This window comes from Colletotrichum chrysophilum (genome assembly GCF_026319265.1).
Source record: "Colletotrichum chrysophilum strain AFK26 chromosome Unknown scaffold_10, whole genome shotgun sequence".
NCBI classification, from domain to species: Eukaryota; Fungi; Ascomycota; class Sordariomycetes; order Glomerellales; family Glomerellaceae; genus Colletotrichum; species Colletotrichum chrysophilum.
Genome location: NW_026517297.1, coordinates 194 through 23513, shown reverse-complemented (window position 1 = coordinate 23513; position 23320 = coordinate 194). Strand labels below are relative to the sequence as shown.

The following is a 23320-nucleotide window of genomic DNA, read 5'->3' as shown; positions in this document are numbered from 1 at the left end:
TTCCCACGTCCATGTCTACCGTACAGTTACACTACAGTTACCAACGCCAATATTAGATGTGGTCCAGACTAGAACGGGAACTGGTCCAACTCCAGCCAAGGCCAAGAGGCTCCATCTCCTCCGCAGACTACACAGGTATCAATCAACAAGCGACGCGGAGGAAATGAAAGCGTCGATGCAGGTACTGAAGATCGCACTGGAGCCACTAACCCACCGTGTTCCCACAATGTGGGCTCATCCCAAGAGATCCTGTCAGACTCAGCGCCAACTGCCATGCAGCACCGGTAGTAGTGGACTGGCATGAGTTAGGCGTTGGCCGGTGGTGGTGGCATCCCTCCGGCTGTAAGCTCCATCGGAAGACGGACACAATTCCCGGTTCGGGACATGGACTCATCCCAACTTGATTGTTTGCTTGCAGGTCGTTGCCCGAAAGAGAGGTGTGATGGCCGCTCCCGCATCGGAATCTCGACGGGGGACCCCCGTGTCCTGACTAGCCAGTCCCGCCCTTTAATTCGATCTCCTTGGCCCCAAAGCTTGAACACAGACGAATCCCAGGTCTTGAATAAAGTGATGGCCCAATCCGGTTCACGGGCGGGAATCGCCCCTGGGCCCTGCTCAGCCACGCGCCCACACCAGCATCGCAACAGCCCCGACTTTCAGTCTGTCAAAACCGTCACTCACTCTCGGTCTGCAGACAACTCTCGCTGTATCCCTGGCTCTTCAATCACTCCCACACACACCACAGGCGGCGCCATCTTGCTGCCCACTCCCCCATGGCGTCTGCCAGGGGCACATCTCAATGTCGCACCACCCCTTGCAGGTCGTTTCGAAACAGACGAGCAGGATGGCCAGGGTCGCCGTCCAGTCAGCCAAGCCAACCACCGCCAACGTCTCTATCGTAAGACTCCACTCTCCCCAGTTTTCCAAAGCAATGCCAAGACTGTCTCAGACGAAAAATCATGATGTCCATATTGCCATCCCGCGTCACTAGTCGCGGCCGCGCGGATTGGGATTCCAAGATGCGTGAGGGAAAGTGCTCAGGGTCTTGGCGGGCCAGATGATGACGGCCGCTGCGGTGACGAGAACGAGGCACCCGAGATTTGCTGCCCGTTGTTTCCTCTCGCGCATACGAGCCTGCAGACCGGCCCCCTTCGTGGCCTCCGGGCGCCCTCGTCACGTCAGTTTAGGCCGGGCGCATCGCTTGTCGGCTTGTTCGGTCCATTTCAGACGTTTTAAGGTCGCTTCAATGGAGAACACCCTATCCGATTCCTGCTCTGATCGCCGTCCATAGTGGCATGGAGAATCTGTCTCAGCAGTCTCCGTATCGAACCGTATAATCGGTAAATCATAAGACTTTGCCAGCACGAAAGTTCGAGAATTAGTGCTCTGAGAGCTATAGATCATCGCATATACGCCAAGGATAGCCTGGTTGGGAACAGCCGCAAGTTGATACCGGTGATGCAGCCGCATATATTTGGCCCCTATTATGGGGTGGTATGAGGGAGGATCTGCCGCGGTGAGGATTTGCACTGGCCATCGGAGGCGGCCTCGAAATCCATGTTGAAAATTTTGAACGCCACGATTACCATGGAAAATGTTGTTTTCCCGTCTGCGCGCTGCTGTCATCCGTAAGTTTGTCTCGTCGTTTGCCTGCCGGTGAGGCCGGGGCTCGTCGCCCACTCTTCCGGAGGCCGGGCCTCTTCGTGAGCAGAGGGTCATTTACAGGAGACCGGACACGTCCCGGCCTCTTTTCTCACAAGGTGGGGTCGGTCCAATCCTGTACTAGACGTTGATGATGTCTTAAGATACGATTACAGTCGTATCTACGTCTTTCTGTTGAAACTGAGCTTGGCTTCCCGTACCGCATGTCGGAGGTAGAGAATTAAGGTAGAGCTGCTTGTGCTCTCCCCCCAATGCAACGTCAGCGTCCATGGTCGTGTTCGGCTTGTGTGCAAATTGACTTCGTCTGATGTTTTGATTCGTGGAACATCGGATCGTACATGCGATGCTGACCACCTGGTGGCCTGGCCGTTGTCGATTTGTCTTGGACATATGAGTGTCAATGCCGCTTTTCAGATTTTCAAGACGATGTCGCCACGGCTCAGCTCACATCGCCCCCAATATGTTTCCTACTAAGAGCCGCGGCAGACTTTGAGACGGAATCGATATGCTTGAAGCTTCTCCGCGGTCTACTTCCGTTAACCTCATCACTAGCGCTGGAGTTGGCTTCATTGTTGGCCCGGAATCAGGAGGCCTGCATCGACAGTGGGCAGCGTCTCATCCCTTAGCTCCAGATGTATTGCGATCATCCCTTTCTCCCGTGCCCCTGGGTTCCAATCGTAAATGTCGCATCACCCGCCCGAACGCTGCTTAAATGCCGGAAATAGATCGCTATGGGAACCGATGTAGGTCTCTGATTGGCGAATGATCTTGGCGCATCTGCTCAGCGGCTCTTTTGAGGATGCACGTCGCCATTGTCCATCGGTCTCAACCTTCCCGATCTGTCCGCTGTCTGCCCGAACTTTGCTTTTGTCAGCTATCGCCTGGCAGCATGCGACGAACACCCAAAAAGCTTAGGCAGCATAACGAATTCTTGTCACACCGGAGTCTCAAACAAAGCCAAGTTTGCAGGTGTGCGCGTTCGCGCCTCCAGCCTACTTGCTGATATTGACGTGTCTTGGCGCCGAGCCTTGGAAGCAAACGCTCAAGAAAGGGGGCAGAGGATTATGGTGTTGGCCGTGTTAGCGACCGCTGCGTAGCCCCGGAAGCACAGGACCGTTTGTTTTCAGTGTGATTGACTCAAGCTCTTCCTTCTTCCCGAAACTCTGCTAGTAATGTCATAGCTGCCAATAATTGCACTCTGGCCAAGGTCGGGTTCGTGCGACTCAGCATCGAAACGATGCAAAAACTCAATTCAAGTCGTTTGGTGCGAAAGACACGTGGTGGGTGAGGTATAGTTCAATCATAAATTCAATGCCGTCCGTGGTCTACGACGCCCCTGTTTGCTCAATTGATCGTAGTACTACAGCAATTGGACCAACCCACGATGGCCCAATCATGTATTTGCGTAGATCTGCGTAGCACAGCGAATTGATGCAGAATATTTCCCCTTCGTTAGTCTTTTACAGAGCATGTTTTGACTTTACGGAAAATTGGAGATCATCGGGCGGTGGGATATCTCCCGGCTATGCGACACAACCAGCCCCATCGAGTCCTATTTTCTCACGCTCAAGGACCCGTTCATTAGATACCTTGGCAAGGGTTTTGTCTGATAAATCATGAGGATGCAGTTGCGGATAGACGCAGAATTCTAGACCTCTGTACGGATGCTCCTGGCATCCATGGTACGGTATCCGATGAACTGGGGGAAATGAGCAGGACCGGTCCCGGCGCAAATTTGACTTACGCGGTCTCCCTATCCGCGTCATCAACGTCACCCCGTAACCGGCCGTCTCATTGCTGTAATCCCGGAACTTCCGATCAGAGATATTGAGTGCAGTTTGCGGCTTGCTTCTTCGAGTGAAATGATGCAGCTGCGATATTCCTGCGATCGGGTCAAACTCCCGCCAGCATCCAATGCGCAACAACATCGGAGACGTGGATCGCCCCTTGCAAACAATTCTTTCTTTCTTTTCTCAGGGACTGGTTTACACGACGTTTAGATTTTTTTGCATTGATTTTCTGACCCAATTCTTCCGGTGCTTTGGTGCCTAGGTGACGGAAACCTAAGGTCGACCGCAAGTAGACTCGCATCGACCTGATGAAAGCGCCATGTTCCCAATCTTCCTCAATTGAATCAAAACTCACAAAAGAAGAATATATATTGAATGTGGATTTTACATGCGTAACAGCTCCTCGTAGACAGTATACTCCGTAGACTTCTCAAATTCCATTCAGTATCAAGTTTTGCTTCGGCGAGTAAGCGGCGTCTTCGCAAACCAATGGCTGCTGTTCTCGCCTCTTCATGGTGAAAGCTTTCCAAATTTATGAACATTCGACTCTCATCCTGTCCGTTCGTTCCCTTTTGGAGTTGAAGGTGTCTTGACTTGAAGTCACCAGCCTTGGCGAATGCTGCGTCAGCAGACGTCTTAGCGATGCCGTGCCGGCTAGGACGGCACAATTGGGCCACTTGGTGGGCTTCAACTCAAAGATAAGCTTAACATAAGATTTTCTGCCCAGCTTTGGTGTGCATCTTGACAGACGCACGATCTTGTACCGGTTACCCAGGGTCGGTCGGCTCGTCGGCATCTTGGCTGCCACTTCTCCACAGGACGCATAACAGGCCCATCGCCAATGCTGAGGCCGTCGTGATGATCTTTTGCCAAGCCCTGAGAATTCTGAGCCCAAGGATCGTTTCTCCGGCGCGAAGAAGGATAGAAAGCTTTCGCGGATATTCTGGTCTGGCCGTGCTCGTATGCGACCGTGGGATTATTATGATCGTTCGAGTAGGACATTGATGTCAAGAACAAGAGTAATCCAGAGCAAATATTACATCAGACGTGAGATATTCTGTTGTTTGCTCTGAATTTTGACTATTATCTGGCTACGTCTCCGTTGCTGTCGTTCTGCGGCCGCGAAAGGTGTCTCCCCTGTCCACATACTGCCATGCCCGCATTCATGCCACTCCTACATCCTCATCGCCTGCCTTCCTTGATGATGTTCTCTACCATATCCAATTTGGTCATCTTCTTGAGCATCCCTTCAAAGAGTCCCGGCGGCAGCATTGATGCCACCCGAGACAAGAGTGCACTCTCACCTCTCCAGATGACTCTCGGTGGGTTCTTTGCCAATAACGCTGAAGAAACCTCCGATGCCCACTGATCCGGCGAGATTCCTCTAACTCGGAGTTCATCTTGGCTCATAGCCCTCTCCACAATTTCCCGGGCTGGCTCATAAATCGAACCTTCCGGCAGCCGTTCGCCAGTGGTGTTGAACTTGTTGTTCGAGATCAGGTTTGTTTTCACACCAGCTGTCTTGAGCTCCACGACGTGAATCCCGAAAGGTGCCAGCTCGAGACGCATGGTGTCGGAGAGTGAAGCAAAGGCAGCCTTTGAAGAGTTGTAGATGCCTTGGAACGGTATCGCAGTGACTGATCCCACCGATGTATGGTTCACAATCATCACCTGAGCTGGATGGCCATCCTCAGACGGGACTGCCGTTCCCTTGAGCAGGAGAGGCAGAAACGCTTGGGTGACAGCCACTTGGGACCATACATTGACGTTGAACATCTCTTTTGCTGCATCTAAAGACGCGTCTGCAATGGGCATCGTGTAGCTTCCGGCAGCGTTATTGACAAGCATGTCCAAGCCTTTTCCGTCGGGCAAGGAGGAGGCAACAGAAGAGACAGCTGAGGCGATGGACGACGTTGATGTAATATCGAGAGCAACAGTTTCGATTCCCAGCTTCTCGAGCGGCATCATCTTGGACGGATCACGCGCTGTGGCGTAGACGTGATGCCCCGCGTTGTGGAAGGCAATTGCTAGGGCCGCACCCGTTCCGCCCGGTGTGCAGCCCGTGATCAAGATTCTGAGTTGCCGTGAAGCAGACATGTTGAAATTGTAACCGAAAAGTAGTCAGATGATATTGTTTGTCGACGGCGGTAATTGGCAAACCAGATGAGGCGTGTCTTTTATGAAGTTGGCCCACAAGGAAGCGTCGAAATGCTTGTTCAAGAACTAAGAGGATGACGGCAAAGATTACAAGCGCAGCCAAGAATCGGAATTTTGGTTATTTTTCGGGCTATTTATACCTTCGAAGGCTTGTAGGCTTCCAGTGTCCTGCGTTCGTGTCGCTATCGTGCGCATGCGGATTTGCGGAGCGGACCGGCGGACCGGCGGGCTTAAGTGGATCCTCACCGGCGCCGCTCACCAAAAATCAGGCCGCTTCCGACCAAGTCCCATTCAGGGACGGATTCTCCGCCACGGGTCCGCTCGGAGTCCGCTGCTAGAAAATTAGGCAGCCCCCGTGTTGTACGAGCCTCATTCGGCAAGGTCACATGCAATAGCAGCAATCTCAAGTTGGTCTTGATTGAAAACGCGAAATCAGTTTTCGGTCGTCTTAGAGGTCCTGGGCACATTACCTTTCAAAGCCGCTACGGCACCAAAGCCTCTAGAGAAATGTGCGAGTACTCGAATAGCAGTCTCAACGCCATCTGCAAGTCTCTTTTGTGTCTCCTGCGACACTCCATCATGTGTGCCTTCTGCATGTGCCGATGAACCAAAGTGGGAAATCATCATGAGGGTGTATCCTGCAAGCAAACCAGAGCAGAAGCAAGGAGTGACTAATCGAAGTTGAGCGAGAAGTCTAGGGATTTGATATGCGTGACTTACGAGCAGACCCTGAATTAAGCAGCTGATTCAAACCATTCACAATATTTGATGCAGACTGTTGGCATATAGCTTTAGACTGAGCCGCAGAGAAAGGGAATATCCTGGCTGCTTTTTCAGCATCCAACGATGTCGCACACTCCAAAGCGCCATCAGAAGTAGATAATCGAGAGCGATGGTTGGTGTCGAAACGACTTAGGATACGTAGGTTATCCATCATGGCCCGATATCTTTGCAGCTTGATGCGGGCGCTGTGGTAGGTCAGCGTTTTGTCGTAATCTAGAAGCAGTAGTCGAACCTGTTTAATCGAATGCGGGCTGTGGTGCGGAAACAATCAGCCAGTCTTGACTCGGAACCTTCTACTCTGGGTGTTCGATGGTGTCCATCTTGTCTGCTGTCATGCAGCAGATGCACAATGACATCGTCCATGATACGGATGTTATGATGTAAGGATTGTGCTACTGTCTCAGAGTTGAATCCTTTTACCAAGGCAACGAGCAAGAGTGTTGCAGCAACCAGCGTTTCTTCGGCGCGTATTGTCTGCTCCCAGATCTATCTCAATCAGCTATAACGTCAAAGACTATCGTACGTAATGAACATTGAAAGCTCACCTTTGAGCTCCCGGCAACGGTTGGATATGGTATGGTGACTTTACTAATATCGATTGTGTCGTCGGGAGACTGATTCAAATCAGCATATGGTGAGACGCCAGCTCTTTCTCTAAGTTCCTTGATCTCACCTTGCAACTAACAATGGATGCATTGCATATGCACATATACTGTGTGGTTTACCGTCAGATGTGCGGCCTTCAGCGAGGACTTTGGCGACTCACTGTCATCCACCAAGCTCTTCGAAGGCTTTCCTCAAAGCGCACTTCTAGTCTCGAAGCTGTTGTATTTGAAGACAGTTCTCTCAAAAGGCCAAAAGCCTTCCGAACATAAGACGTCATTTCCTCAATGTCTCCTCTGCACAGATAGTGGTAGAGACTCAGCACGCAACATGCCAGTGGTCTCTCAAGTTCTCCGGGTACGTTTGGATGAAACCTTGACGCGGAGAACGCATGAGTTTCCGAGGCTTTTATGACCTCCCAGCTTGTGATTGCGTGCAGTGCATGTTGAGAAACAGATGTGCTCCTTTCAAGACTGTCTTCGTCTCTTACTTCAGGGTAACTGTGGTGACCGCGCAGTTGCGGTACGTGAATTAGTATTGATAGAATAGCCAAGATTACCGGAGAAGTAGGCGAGTATGTGTTGGTCGTTGGCATTGAGTGTGAGACGTTTTCCATCATGCCGTCAACCGGTGGTGGCAGTATTGGAAAGGCTGGATGAAGAAATCTGTAGTATGATCGCAGACTGAGATAATATCATTCAAACAGTCAGTTTCCAGCTCAATTACGTGAGCCACGGGGCAAAAAAATCGTCAAGTGAGGCAAACATACACATCATCATCGGAGGTATAGGCCCCTACAAGGCGTTGGAGGGCCGAGACGACGGTCGCCGGTGGACTTTCATAGCCAGCGCGCGGATAAGTAGGAATACTAAAGATATCTGCAAAGAACTCGTTTAGATCTTCCTCTGTGCCGCCGTGGAAAATGTTGTTAAACTGCAATGCATCGAAATCATCCTTGAAGAGAGGAGGGAGTCCAATGACTGTGTCTAGGTTGAGATCTCCCTCGACAGCCACCGCGCTCTCTGTAAGATTATTATGTGCTACGGTTTGGTGAGCCGTAACACAGCTTCTCGTGTTCAAGGCGGATGACTCCTGGCGAAGATCTTCATGGCGACTCTTTGCCGGCCGCAAGCCTCGAAGGCTAGGAAGGAAAATGCACGAGTCGCCCTTCTGGAGACACTGAGTCGTTCTTAACTCAGAGTAATATTCATGTACATGCGGGAGGAATCTACTCACCCGGGTGCATGGGCGATCGCCACTACATCGTACACGAGATGCTCTGCTTGAAGGGTTTTAGAAGAGGCCCTTAAAGTCTATGAAGTGGGAAAGGGCGGGCGAACCATGAGGTACAGGCAGACTTCGCGGGTGGAGTCGCAAACTTCCGAGTCCCTGGCTTTCTTCCGGTCATCCCCGTGTCAGTCCTTTGACAGTTCACCGTGAAGAGACCTGAAGTTAGTGCCTGCTTGATGAGGGCAGAGATGATTGTCTCCAATTTCGGGATTTGGCAAGGAGAAATTTCAGGTAGAGGCCGAGATCTAAATCCCGAAAATTGGAGACGTCATAGCGTCACAGTAGTACTTCAGGTAATCCTGGTGTCATGACTCGTCGTTATCGCAGCAAAAGGCTGCCCTTTTGGAGACACCGAAGTCTCCAACACCTCACCAACAACGCACACATCCACATGGAGATGCAAATAGACAGGCCGCATATCTGTACATTTTGCAGCAGGGGGTTTCGAAAGCCCGAACATCTCCAACGACATATACGGACTCGTGAGTAGCACCTGCACAAGGAACCGCAATCGTTACATCTGTAATGCTGCTTCTGATAAAGAGACCATGCTGATTACGTGTCTGTTTAGATACGAAGGAGAAGCCATATGTTTGTGAATGTGGTTCATCTTTCGCTCGGAGAGACTTGCTACAGCGTCACAAGCGACTTCATCATAAGTCAAATAGCGATCCTTCCTACCAGGAAGATCACCTTCCACCGCCGAGTCGTGTCTACGACTCAGTATCCGAGGGAACAGTGCGAAGATCTGTTTCCAGAAATGTTGAGACACTACCGTTGCCCCCAGAATATTGCAGCCAGCGTAGGTTTCAAGTCTTAGATACACTGCTGGTCAGTAACTGAGTCCGGTATCAGGGCCAGCTTTCTTACACTCGGCAAGAAGCGAACATGTTCTTCATGATTTCGAGGACTTCTTTCGTAGCAGTGGTCTATTTCGGATTGCTGCTGACCTCGTCTCAAACAATAATAGTCAAGCTGGGAAAGAAGACCTGGCTCGCGTCCCAATCCAAAGGGTTGCCCCGCCCGATCTCCTAAACTTGGCTGGGCAAATCACAGACCTCAACACGGAATCAAGAGACGAAGATCGTAAGTCTTTCTCCGCAATTGCTTTACCTTTCTTTTGGTATAGATACTCGGGCTGACAATGCATATATTGCCAGCCCATGAGACTCCCGAAGCATTATGGGAAGAATACCTAAAACACAAGCCCAGCTTTGCTATCCCATCTATCCAGACACGCACTCGATATTACAAGTCTTTCATGAAAAATGGGAGAATTGCCTTAGTACACAGTAGTGTCGACCCTGAAAAACTGCACATCGGTTTTCAGGCGGCGATGCTTGCACTAGGAGCGCTTTACCTGTTCGAAAGCAACAGTGGGAAGATGCTCTATGATGCCAGCAGATTTTTCACTCGTGATTCTATTGCAATCAGGTATAGAGCGACAGATCACTTCGGCCTATCGTGAGTAATATTTGAGAATCCTCTGCGTCTGCACCCTTTCCACGAGCGCATCCATGGTCTAACACTTCGGAAGAATTGAGCTCCAGCTTACAAGCACGTTTCTGTTACTATCTGAGTACGTCAAACTAGCACAGCCGAGTGACCTCGTAGAAGAGCTACATTTTCTCCATTGCAAACTGAGCCATTGGTTCCACCTCAGCATTGCCTCGACTGTGGCACCTTGGGAAACCGAGTTGCAACGGCATATCACGACCGAGATGGCCCAGCGCAGCTTTGCGTTTGCGTTTTGCGCCCTAGCAATCCATAGCTATCTCTCGGAGTCTCCCATGCCGTCTTTTTCGGCTACTCATCAACTCAAACTGCCATGTCTGCGAAGCCTTTGGGATGGCCTGAAACATGGTCCTGCTACTCACACAGCGGAAACTACAGCTGTGTCGGTATACGAAGACCTGTTCCAACATGAGGATGAACTCGATGAGACAAGGTCGAGTCGTAACCATGTTCCCCGATTTGCCACGGAAGGGGTGTGGGTTTTGCTGGGACTTCACCTGCAGCGTTTGCAGTTCATACGAGAAGCTGCCCACCTTCAACCTTTTGAAACCCTGGCCAGGTTAGAGACTGAGCAACTTGAGTAAGCCTACTTCAGAAGTATACGATGGACAACGAATGTAACTACTGACTAAACGCAGTAAAGTGACATTGCTTCTTATTAAACAGTGCGATGCCGCAACAGACTTGTCTTCGAGGGATGTTGCAGACCAGAGATTGCAAAACGACTGCAGGAGTCTCTTGCGTCTCATTTACTCTCGAAGGTTGTTAGAAAGCTCAGTTTATACATCCTTGGCGCTGAATCTCTTTGATCCCAAAGGGATTGCGTCCAAGTTGATGAACCTGCGTTCCGAAACACAACTATCCTCCTCACTTATACTTCCAGCCATCGAGGAGTATGTTGGTCTCATGGAGGAGCCCGCAAACAGTGGTGTTTCATTCTTTGTGCGTATGTCTGCCAGTACTTGGGGTTTTGAGATGGCTCTATCAGCCTTTTATTCCGCCATTCTTGTCACGAAATGGCTGTCACATTTAATTTGCCGCCAAATAAGGAGCGAAGGTCAGTCCCCACGTTGAATTTACTCCCAAATTATGACTGACAGAGTCAAGCTGAGCGGGAACTTCTTGAGAGGGTTGAGACACTTGTCACGATGATATTATCGTCCCTCGGCGATCTCCGCGACTCATATACTCGAGAAGAAATGGATTCTCTTCCTTACTCGATCTTGAAGTTCTGGTCTCACGTGCTACAGACACTCGGAAATAAGCCTTTTTCACAGGCGCTGGGGAGATCTCTCGAGCTTCTGACCCGAGATGTAGGTAGTACACAGGGCTAAGGGTTTGATGAGGAAATCTACGGCCGGAATTAAAGATTGCGCTGTAACAACTTCCAAACTTGCCAGGAAAATATAGATGACAATGAAGGCGGCCAAGTTGAGAACCACAACGCGATTTTCATTATCAAGCCCAGAGGTGAGACGCATGATCGACCCCCTGTACAGGCGGTAAACCTTTCACGAGAGCTGTCGTATGTCTGCCCAATATTAGGGTATTAATTCACCATTTGGTTCTACTAAGGAAAGTTAGATTCAGGCGAATTTTCAACTGCCAAATGCTACTCATGGGCGCTCGAACAACTAGTGAACTGGTGGTGGGCTACTCTGTCGCGCGGGGACCTCCCCGTGGCGTCTCCAAAGTCTCCAACTTCAATCGGGGTCCAAAAGAGTAGATCCCGAAATAGTGGGGTTACGGTGGCATCGCCGCGAGCATCACGTCACTGGGCACTGCTGTCCGGCTTTCCGTCTTCTTGAGTCTTTTTGTGTGTCTGATTATCTTTCTTGTATTTATGTGGAGGAGACGCGAAGTACAAGCCACAAATTTCAACAAATATTTCAGCATCCCATACCATCGACCGATTGGCTCTACGTGCCACCATACCGTAGCCAGAGCTTGCTTCATCAAGAGAGGCATCGCTTTGCAGGTGAGTTCAGTAACTCTTGTCTTCAAATCTAGTCAAAGCTTCCGGATTTCCCATTGGATTTTGACAGCGTGGCGAGTTGTTAGACAGGCGCTCTAGTCCCGGGTTAGGCACGAACAAAGCAGTTATGGCATCCCTCAAGTTCAACAACCCGCCCGGTGCCGCACAAAAGCACAGTGATCTTGGGCAATACTCCCAGTCCGTCGATCTTGGCAACGGCATCATCAAGTGTTCGGGGCAAGGAGGCTGGGATCCTGAGTCTGGGGCCCTCGACGCGAACGACAGCAAGAAGCAAGTTGCGCTGGCCATAGAGAATGTCGACATCGTCCTCAAAGCAGCAGGTCTTCGCGGGTGGGAGGATGTTTACTCGCTTCGTTCGTATCACTGCGACATTCGCACGTCATGGGAGCAGACGGCTGAGGCCCTTAAGAAGCGCATTCCCAACCACCGACCGATTTGGACAGCGGTTGCTGTTCCGCATCTCGCTTTCCCGGCAATGCTGATCGAACTGGAGGTCGAGGCTAGGCGCCAGGAGTAGGAACGGTAGACATGTGCTGAAGGGGCTCTAAGTCGCCATCATAGGCCTTGTTAGACCGTCTTTCACACCTCAACCTTCGATAGGCTCTTCAATCTAATGGATTGTTCATCGATTCGATTCGGTTCGTTAGGGTTCATATCGGTGTTCAAAATGCCTCGCGGATGCACCAATGGGCTACTGGCATGCTATCAAAGATTGTCACTTCATGGAAGATAAGGATTATGATGATGTATGGTTTCCTTCTTTAGGCGTGGAGGACTCGGCCTTCGGCGACGGCTGGGGATTCTTGACGTGTTTTGGGAAGTCTAACTGCGCATACCAGAATCATCAGCATCATCTTCAACCATACTCGAATCGAAGGGATTTACTTACCAAATGGACTGTAGTGGTGTTTGAATTGATCGTTCAGATGTGGAAGGTACTTCTCATGGAATTTGCTGTCTGGTCTGCGGTAGGTCGTGCCTGTAGGCAAAGACACAGCCCAAAGGCATCTCTACCCCTACACCTGGACTTACCTCGCGACGGAAGTCCTGCGAAGTGTTGAAGCCAACCATTTGACACTTGAGAGTCAGTTTCCTAACGCAAATCTCCGTGTACGATGATTAAAGGCGTTATCGGAAACATGATTCTCAAAGATGACATTGATGGGTAGCTATAGAGGACGCGTAGTGAGGAGAGGCAGGACTGGAAAAACGCCAAGAGATTTCTAGACTTTATATGAATTGTTAGTGTAGGATGTACGTACCTATCATTGACAGATTTTCGGGGACGTGTAGTATGGCAGTCACGGTGCGCATCCTTGAGTGGGCTGTCACTGGCGACCCTCTCCCCCTGAAACCAATCCTAGGGCACCAGGCATCTACTTTGATGTTTTCCAGCCCTCATCACCCAGACGCAAATCCATTTTCATACGCATAGCTTGCTCCTCATCCAGCTAAAACATCGATCTACATTGTTCGTCTCATCTTGTGGTCTTTCCATTTAGTGCATAACATGATGATGTATGGCATAAATTGAAGCTTCTTTTGCAAGCTCGCGCAGAGGCAGAGCACAGAGCCTGGGATACACTGGATCAGTACGAACGACGTACCTTCGTGCCTGGCCTGCAGCCATGGGCCAACAGCATCCATGTCAGAAAGGCTTTCAAGGAGTCATCCCGAGGGCATCGGAACTTCGGTTGCCCAAGCTTCGGTTTGAATGACACATTAGGTAGCTCTACATCATAGAACATTTGAACCTCGTCACCTCAGTACCAATGCCCCTTCAATAACGTGGATGTTGAGGCGGGCCACGGATTCATGGGCGGCATCCCGGTAGATCCAAGAACGTCCCCGAGACGAACACGATCACCTTATGGCTCTCTGTGGGGTTTCATATCTAAAAAGGTTGACTCTCTCAATGGTCGCACGGGTCACGGGCGGTTCGGCCTTCTGGACATTCGGAACATCTTGTCACGTTTTCGGGATTGTCGCCCATCAAGTAGATCTGGGAACATGACCCGAACCAAGAGTTGAATGATCGGGGTGCCATCGACACGAGTTGACCAGATCGTCTGATCCTTCTTACTCGCATCTTTCTTCCAGCCTCTTCTAGGTTCGCCCGGGACGCTGATAGGACAAGCTGGGACGGGGTTGGGCCGTAAAAGTATGGAAATCTTCCCCTACTAGCGTCTGCAGCCTGGTCCAGCTCGGCTTTCTTTCATCAATTGATATCATCGTGGCAGAAGACATCTTAGGTATTTTAGTTTACATGAAGGGCTCCGTGGCATATTGATATTCATTGGTCTTCGCAAGATTGAGAAAATACAATGACCTCGTGTGTTTTGGTGAGTTTTCATGACCATGAGATCTCAAACAATTTCTCTGTCATACCGACAGGTACATGGTTTCGATGCAATGGATCCTAATGAGTGCAGGCTAGCATGGCTGGGCCAATTCCGTAGGCGCGACGCCTAACTCGTCACCCACAAAAGTCCCCGAAGCTCAATGGTAATTTCGTCGTCTTCTGCAACGAAGAGTACTGCACTATAGCCACGCAAATATTCTCCATATCCATGGCTTTTCCATCAAGGAGGGGTCACTGGTGGTGGGTGTATCAGAACTCTCGTCAACTGGAGACGACCCCGAGATACGAATACGCTTCCTGACCAGGCCAAGAGACAGTACTGGTACCACGCGCACCGAGAGAGGCCGTCAAAAGCTAAGAATTAGCGCTATTACAAGTTCGTCATCCACACCAAAATGGCCTGGGTTATCCTGTTGAGCATCATCACACAGTGAAGACTTCTGCTTTCAAATCCATCAATGGCGGCGGCAGGTTGACTAGGCCTTTCGTGTGTAGTCTTACTGCTCTAATTCCTTCAATCATGTTTAGTGGGTGTTCTGGACGCCTTTTACCAGAAGATGGTGAAGTCACGAACAGACTCAAGCGTCTGTGCTCGCGACAGTAGCCTCTTCAGATGGTAAACACCCCAAATGGGACGTTGTCCGAACTTCAGACGCGCTTGTAGAGAAGGCCCACCTGTCACGCGAACCACGTTGTTTTGGTTCATCAGTTCCACCCCGTCCATAGTAAATTTTCAGTAGCCCTGCTCGGTAAGAGTTGCCGCCTCAGCAATGGGCCAGTCTCTAGTACACCTGGGTCGTAGCACCCATAGCATGCCTTTCACTTCTAAGATCGTCGTACATCTGCTTCCAATTTACCCGTGAACCAAAAGATGAGAACTCGAACGAGCAATGCTCTCTCTCCAAGCACGTACAGTTTCCACGGTCGCATATTCTGCCATTGTCGCCTTTAGTCCCGCCGCACATTGAAGCTCCAGCTTGGACAGCACGCAGGAGCCTGAACTTTGGAGCTCCAGGGATCAGAAATCTTAGACGGCACCTACTTTGGCGTAGTCACACACGGCTCGTCCCGAACTTTACGACCGGTTCGTAGTTCGGTGCTGTCCCCGAATACGCCACGTTTATTAGTCTGTAACCGGGCTATCGGTCCACTGTCCAGCCGCTACTTCAAGAATACAGGGCTCTCGCATATCACCCTACAGAATTAAGGAGTCCATATTTGTGTCAAAAGAGTCTAGTCGCCAAGAAAAGAGATGTTTGATCTGTCCGAGATTCATTTGTCCGGGAACTCTTGTCGATGCGTTGTCATTTGATGACGTACAAGGGCAGCAACGCCTGATTCCGGGTCTAGATACCTCATGTTGGCACGCAAATCGTCATCCGTTTGTCTTGCTTGAGTGAGGTGAGAATCACTTTGTTAATTTTCCGTTTAGCAAACACAGCTTATGGTATAGTTCAGTGGTACTCGCCGGAGTCACTGACTGGAAGCCTCACTCTATTTACCGCCAGAAGTTGGAGGGTCAAGACGCCATTACCAGGTCAATTACTGGTGGAAAGATGCAGCGTTTGTCGATACCATTCACGGCCCACTAAATGCGAATGGATCTGGGTGGATGATTCAAGTGTTGGTCATGGTGAACGCCGAGCCCAAACAGGGATTACCGGCAAGCAGCCGCTTGGCAGGCGAAAACATCCCGCTGAGACTAGAGCGGGCGCTTGAAGGGCCTTTTACCATAGGCAAGCTACCAATGTTATGCTCGCGGCTTCTTTCGATGGTCCGCGTGGAAGGAGCTCTATCAACGATGCCGAATGGGGTACCATGAGAAATTAAAACTGATTGAGGTTGTCAAGGACTTACCAGCAGATGACGGAGGTCATCCTGATTTGCTGACGTGAATACGTTTAGCGAGACTGAGGCAGTCCACATTGGCATGGCCCAACCACCCCTCCGATTCTTGTAGAACAAAACCTTTAAAGGTTGTCCACGTAGACAACCAAAGAGTCGGGACTCAACTACCAGGATCAGACGATCTTTGAGAAATGATCCTGATCCTGTTCTATGCGCCGGCGGGAAGCCTAGAACACGAAGTGACTTAGGGGCGAAGAGTTTCAGGGGGAGTCCCCGTGCTACCCCACAGACAGCGGCCTCGAAAATGCTGGTGGCCTGGTCAGCGTTTAGATAGACAAAGCTCGTCGCTGACCTACACACCAATGGGATTGGGGCAAGCTGTAATCTGGGCTGATTGTATTGGACCAGGACTTGGGCCCTGCACCCAATCTATCTCGCGCACATCAGGGTCATCGAGCGAGGGCGATTAATGAAAATGGCAGTTCGTGGGTTCCCTTTAGACAATATTGCGAGATCTAGATGGGTCAAGGGGGCTCAAACTGTCAAATTAACTCTTAGAGTTAAAGCTGTTGGCCTTCATGGACGATGTATTTAAACAGCACCACATCCGTCCGTCTAGAAGCTCATGATCAAGTCAGCTCGACATCAGCTTCCAGACACTCTTTGTTTACCATTCTATTCTTTGATTCTACCATTCACTCATTCGACTTGAAGTCGCTTCATTCTTTACACTTCACCTCCAACCAACCATCAAAATGAAGACCACTGTCGTTCTTTCCGCCCTTCTCGGCCTCTCCTCCGCTCACTACACCTTCGACAAGCTCCTTGTCAACGGTGCTCAGCAGGGTGGTGACAACACCTACATCCGCAAGCACCAGAACACCTATATGCCCACCAAGTTCAAGAGCATCCCCTCCGGATCCATCGCCCCCACCGATGCCGACTTCACCTGCAACAAGGGATCCACCGGCGCCGCCTCCGTCATGAAGGTCAAGGCCGGCGACAAGGTCGGCCTCAAGCAGGCCTTCGGCGGCACCGGCATGCTCCACCCCGGCCCTACCCAGGTCTACATGAGCCCCGTCACCGACGCCAAGACCGACAAGGGCAGCCAGTGGTACAAGGTCAGCCAGTCCCTGCTCTGCAAGGCCGGCGACGCCGCCTCCCTCCGCACCACCGCCTGGTGCAGCTACGGCGAGGACAACGTCAACTTTGTCGTTCCCTCCACCATTCCCAACGGACAGTACTTGGTCCGCGGTGAGCACATCGGCCTCCACGGCGCCCACGACGGTCAGGCTGAGTTCTACTACGCCTGCGCCCAGCTCGAGGTCACCGGCAACTCCGCCACCAGCATGCCCGGCACTGGCGTTTCCATCCCCGGTGTCTATAAGCAGGCCGATGCCGCCGTCAACTTCAGTCTCTGGGGCTCTTCTACCTCCTACAATGTCATTCCCGGCCCTGATGTCATCCCTGGTGGTACCACCCGCGGCAGCGCCAACGGATCCAGCGGCGACAAGATTGCTACCGTTGCTGGCGGCAGCAACGCTGCTTCTGCCGGCAGCGCCACCACTGCCAAGGCCGCTGCCGCCGCTGCCACTCCTGATTGCTAGATGTTCATCGCAGTCAGTCGTGCTTGATATCAGCGAGTGTCGCTGACGGGGAAGTTGGTGTTGGAAGTTGTTTCGGTGGATGAGCAAGACGGTTTTCTTCAAATGTACATAGTTCGCTGCTGGAATTAGCGGATGCAAATACTATTCGAATTGACTTCGTCTCTCAAAATTCATGCCTTTGGCTTGTGTGAATGACTAAAAAAATACAATTCAATACCACATCTGCGACTGCCTAATGGCGAGATGAAAAAACGAATACGACACCATCATGCGTTTTGATTTCTTCTGAGGAGGTCTAGCATCTGGCTCGATATGAGGTGAAAATTCTCATATTCGACTTAGAAAAGGAGAATGCCAAGCTTCCCAGTCTCTGCCTGGATTTCAACCTTAACTTTCCATTTCTTTGCCTACCACATACCTCACCCCCCCATAGTCCTCATCCGGTGGGGGCTGAAGCAGACGAGTGACAGTTGGCGGGGTCTGTATCCTAAAGGTGAAGCCTTGGCCTGCAGGCACTACGGGTAATGAGGTCTTCACAGGCGACGAGATAGATTTTGGTTTCGGGTCCGGTGAAGGCATTCGGAAATCGAACTCTTCCACTTCCACCATTGCCAACTTCGCACGTTTCGGCGTATCGGAATCTTCGATGCTGGGGAGAAAAATGTCTGATTGCGCGACGACGGTCTCCTGAGCTGGCTCAGCTGCATTCGGCGGCTCAGGTGATGAGCTTTTGCGCTTTGTGGGTGTCGTAGATGCCTCTGGCGTGTTGGCTGCCTCCTCAGTTGGTTCAGCTGCGTTCGGCAGGCCGGGTGTTGGACTCCTGCTCTTTGTGGGTGTCGTGGGCATCTCAAAATAGTGCGGTACTTCGGCTTCGGGCGTGGTCGCCACCCTCTCGTTGTCCACCTCTCGCCAATCGATCTCGCCAATGTCTGCTGCGACTAAGGCCGTAGGCACACTTGACTCCGACATGTTGATGACAGCAGCGACGAGCTGGATCTTCCGGTCCACCGCGAATCCACTCAAAGTGAGTCTTCCAGTTGAGGGATCACTCATCATCCAGGCGAAAACCTGTTTTGGGAGATTCATGTGATAGCAGACATCCTGTCGAGCCGGATCACGCGGAACGTACAACGTGTCATTGTCTGCCCAGAAGATGCCATCACTTTTCTCGATCTCGGAGTAGTGGGTCTGTCCGTCTTGAAGAATGGACAGTTGCCGACATATACCATCTGTCTCGTAGGTTTCCAAGTTCGTCAGGTCTTGGTACATCTTTCGCTTATCCGCAGCCCAGCGTGGGCTACGACAGTGCGCAGCAATTCTTGAAAGACATTAGAGGTTTGCACATCATCATGTCAGCATTCATGGGGGTACTCACCGGCACAACGCATACGCCCGACGCTTCATATCTCGGTATGGTTGCACGGGGCTTGATGAATAGACATCCAGGAGAAGGCCTTGATCTCGTACGAAGAATGACAAATAGCGATCACCCATGCGAAGCCATACAAATACGGCTTCGAGGGCCTGGGTTTCTTCGACTGTAAAATCAAGAAGCTTTACCTTCGACGCGAACTTCAAACCAAAGTTCTTTCTGTCCACGATGAAGAACTCAGTTGTGATAGGCTCAAGAGTCACCTGGCCGTTCGGGTGTCGGACCGGGAAAATCTTCTCCTTCAAAAGAGGCGCAGGATCCAAAGTGCTGTGACGTCCTCGGAAGTCTCCATACGTGTTGAGCGCCAACATAGCTGCTTTGACGTTTGAGAGAGTAGCGGAAGTCAGTTTACTCGACGATAGGAGAAATTTGTAAACCATGTCGAAGTCAGGCTGGTGAACCCCCAGGAATTTGACGAATAAGTCGTTGAAATCTGGATACATCGAGTTGATTGATATGTGGTTCAGGGGACTAATCGTGCCGAAGGACCAAAAGCAGTAGCCAGACGTGAGCCAGATGCTACGACCGGTGCGCTTGTCTCGCACATAGATGAGCTGTTCGTCTGTGAAAGTCTTTCTGCGAGAATTGTCACCCACGTCTGTAAAATCCACTGCCAAACCAAGAAAAGATGGTGCCAACCTCAGCCGCTCTACTTCTACCTTCCGAGTTGTTCCTTTTCCCAGGATATCATCCATTCGCTTGTAACAGTATAGTGCGCTGCTCTCCCGAATATCTTCTTCGATAGATTCTGCCCGCCGAAGCTCAGACAACTCCACGATCATGTCGTCAATGGCAAAGCTCCAATCCGCGATGCCGAGGGTAGTTTGGAAAAACTGTTCCAAAGTTGCCAATCTTTCATCCGCGCCTTCGAGCTGGGTTCTGTAGCGTTCCTCGAGGTTGTGCTTGGAAAGGATATGATGAGGGGCCTTCCACACGCATTCCTTGAGGGTAGCCCAGCGCGGCATGTCTTCATCAGCTACGCTTTCCCCGGGCACCCAGACTAAACGATTGTTCTGGAACTCTTGCCTGTAAAGTTCTTTAGTTTCTTCATCTCCAGTGGTCTTAACACGGATACTAGCACCCACCATAATTTTGGACCGTTCTGTTTTGGCCCGTTCTGTTTTGGCCCGCTCTGAGCTGCTGCCGCTAAGCGACAAGAAGAGAGCTTGTATTTTCTCATACAGCCGTATGATTGTTTCGCCAACCGCATCCGGCTTCGCAAAGCCACTCTTGGGAAGCGACGAAAGCTTTTTGAGGACATCAAGATAGAACTCCATGCTTTCGAAGACACCGGTCTTAACGCGTAGCTCCAGGACCAAAAATCCCCATTTGAAAGAGTAGGAAGATGCCGTAACCTCCTCGTCAAGATCAAGGACGGCAAACGGCGTAGCGACATATTCCAAAACTTTCTCCCTCACCTCGGGAAGTGGAAGGAACGTCTCTGATAGACGGTACTTTTTCCCGTCGTTGCAGATGACCTCGCGGTTTCGCAGATTCTCGATAAACGCCGCGTGATTGGGCGACCACTCGTCACAGAGATGCCAGTGTCGCTGCAGCGCGCCGATGAACCTTTCTGGATGGTGCGTGTACACGTGTTCGAACTCTGGTGAAAGCTTTGCGGTGTTTTGCGGGTCGACTAGTGGAAGGTGTGTGCTGATGCTCAGGTAGCGGTGCAGCCACGCAGTCCAGGACCCGCCGCCGTCTTTGGCAGTTGGCTCGTCCTTTGTATACATCTCGTGGAGGAAAGAGGCATCGAAATCGGTGCCTTCGCCACTCGAGGGACCTTTGAGAAGCTCCCAGGGGCCGTACGGATCGGTTGTTTTCAAATATGTGCGATGGTGGGCTGAGCCGGCTGGACTTCGTATGCGATTCTTGGTGTCCAGCACAACGAGGTTCTCGGCTACCAGTGATGGGTCTTCACTCTCGACACTCCATTCATCAGAAAGAAACAGGTATCTCAATCGTTCGACGGCCCGATTCTTCTTCGACGACCCCGACTTCAATACTTCATGCATTGGGGAGCTGAGAATACGGTCCCGTACGAAAGTCGTATTTGCCATTTGCACCCCAAGTCTGTTGAACAACTTGTGCCGGTCCTGGTCGTCAGGACCGAAATCGGAGACGCCGCTCAGATCCTTGAGGACGAGATTGAGCGAAATGGACGTGGGTATCTCAAGACCTTTGTTGTCAAATGGGAAATAAATCGGCTTGACTTTGGCCGCCGTAACCATCTGCGTCGTGGATAGCGGAATCAGCGGCATCTTCCGCAGCCGCTTGACGGCCTCTTGAGGAATGTTATGATGAATGTGAAGTATTGCTTTCACAGCAAGGCAGCGCCACTTCTCGTTGGTTAGGAGATTGTTGGGCGACCAACGAGGGGTATGCTGGCCTGCCCCTCGCATGTCGAATTTGATACGAGCCAGCAGATGGTCCCACGTCATATACTTAAGACCGTAAGACGAGAGAAGATCAAGATCCGAGTTTTCGTATTCTTTCGCGGGATAGACGGGGTCATCTGTATCCGGGAACAGCGGGTCGCCGTTGTCATCGAGCCAAAAGTCAGGTATCCGTCGAACTGCAGAGAGCATTTGGAATTCATCCGGCGTCCTCGTTCGGAAGACTTCCGCGTCATTTAGAACATCCTTGATCTTACTGTGCAAGCGGGCTGGTGTGATCATGGTGCCTGAGCCGGCGTCCTCCTTTTGAGGTAACCAGCGAGCCCAGTGATAGCCCAGTGATGTCTTGGAGAAGCTTTCGACTATGTGGACGAAGTGGGTGGCGATGGCATCGAGAATTGCCTGGTTCCGCTTACTTGGGGCCGGGATGCCGTCGCGGACATCGAAATCGGCTTGGAGCAGGAACTAGATCAAAGTCAGCGCGCTCAACATCTTCTGACTATTACTCCGTCCTTTGAAGCACTATTCGTCATGTTTGACGCACCTTGAGACCCAAAGACTTCAACTGCGCGTGGTGGCATCCCCAAACGGGCTGAGGTCCGCTTCGTGGGTCATGTGTCAGTTCAAACGCAATGACAACGTCAGTTTGCTCCAGAGCAGTACTCTCATCATCGATCTTCGATGGAGCGTCAAAAAATGTGATGTCGTGGATGAAGACCCGCTCGATTATTGCCTCCTCCGAAGACCTGCTTCTGGTTATGGTGAAAAGGTCTTGTCCCTCAACCTTGTGCCGCTTAAGCGTGATTATAGTCGACTCCAAGGTGTTCCCTTCAGAATCGTGTGAAGACACAGTAAAGTTCTCCACTTTCGTAGTAAGCAGAAGCTCGCAGGTGCTGTTCTGGAGAATCTCGAATTCCCTAAGAATATGACATGTCTGCTCCAAGTCGGCCTGCGGGTCATCATGCTTGTGTAGAAAGAGCGTAATACAAGTACCTCCACTGGTCTCTTGTTCCAAAGATTCGTCTCTGGGTTCGTCCTCTTCCCAGATTGGTGAGAACATGCCAGTACCGAGATCGCCGTCACGATGGACGAAACTGAAAGAATACCCGTTTGATGCCCAATGCATTTTCCAGGCAAGTTTGAAGAGAAACTTGTGCTGCAGCTGACTGGGTATTGCTGCTGTGTCGGCGGTGTCAACGATAGAGCTGGTATCGCACAAGTCATCAACGCTCTTGGGTGTGAGACCATTGTCGTTGAATCTTATAAGGATTCTGCCTGGATGGACTTCGAATTTGATCTCCGCAGCTTCACCTTTTGCTTTCGCCTGACCGTAATCTTGGTTGTCTGCATACTCGACCAACTCCCAAAGGCGATTGACTGTGTCGGCCCTGAATTCTTCCAAAAAGCTACCAGGTCAGGGATTAGCTACCTTGGTCGTTGAAGCTCACTGCATTGTGAAAATATACCTGATGATGGGAGACTTCGTCCTCCGAAGAATAGTAGCCTCCAACTTACGCCGGAGGGCAGGGTCCAGGTCCCCAAAGTCCTCGAGTTCAGAGTCTGAGAACACGCTGTTTGTCTTTGCCACCTGCTCGATATGCTCCCTGGGCGTGGGCGCCAGGGGCACGAGCTCCGTCCCCATCTTGCCTAATCAGGACGCGTCGCGCTACAGTCGTGGAGCTGTTCACAGAATCGGCTGGCGTGCTGTGATAGTGCGATATATAGCGTTGGTCATATTGAACAATCAAATGTTTCAGATGAGTTTGAATATTGGATTGAAGAGCGAATGAAGGTCCAAGTGTTCGTTCACAAACGCATCATGGCGCGGCGCGATGAACTCTCTTCACGCGTCTGTCTTGGGGCGGATGTGGTCTCCAGT

At 51.1% G+C, this 23320-nt stretch overlaps 4 protein-coding genes across 4 annotated transcripts; 2 read left to right on the top strand and 2 right to left on the bottom strand.

Moving 5' to 3' along the window:
- Window positions 1–4634: 4634 nt before the first annotated feature.
- COL26b_002047 (uncharacterized protein) lies at window positions 4635–5549 on the bottom strand (the record flags this gene model as incomplete). Its single annotated transcript, XM_053174979.1, has 1 exon — window positions 4635–5549. One exon carries the CDS (start codon window positions 5547–5549, stop codon window positions 4635–4637), a length of 915 nt encoding a protein of 304 aa, XP_053040923.1.
- Window positions 5550–11902: 6353 nt separating this feature from the next.
- Window positions 11903–12313, top strand: COL26b_002046 (uncharacterized protein; the record flags this gene model as incomplete). The annotated part of the gene is made up of 1 exon (XM_053174978.1): window positions 11903–12313. One exon carries the CDS (start codon window positions 11903–11905, stop codon window positions 12311–12313), a length of 411 nt encoding a protein of 136 aa, XP_053040922.1.
- A 4448-nt stretch (window positions 12314–16761) lies between these two features.
- On the top strand, window positions 16762–17613 carry COL26b_002045 (uncharacterized protein; the record flags this gene model as incomplete). The annotated part of the gene is made up of 1 exon (XM_053174977.1): window positions 16762–17613. One exon carries the CDS (start codon window positions 16762–16764, stop codon window positions 17611–17613), a length of 852 nt encoding a protein of 283 aa, XP_053040921.1.
- A 387-nt stretch (window positions 17614–18000) lies between these two features.
- On the bottom strand, window positions 18001–23083 carry COL26b_002044 (uncharacterized protein; the record flags this gene model as incomplete). Its single annotated transcript, XM_053174976.1, has 5 exons — window positions 18001–18910; window positions 18989–19621; window positions 19685–21906; window positions 21986–22847; window positions 22908–23083. 5 exons carry the CDS (start codon window positions 23081–23083, stop codon window positions 18001–18003), a joined length of 4803 nt encoding a protein of 1600 aa, XP_053040920.1.
- Between the last annotated feature and the right edge of the window lie 237 nt (window positions 23084–23320).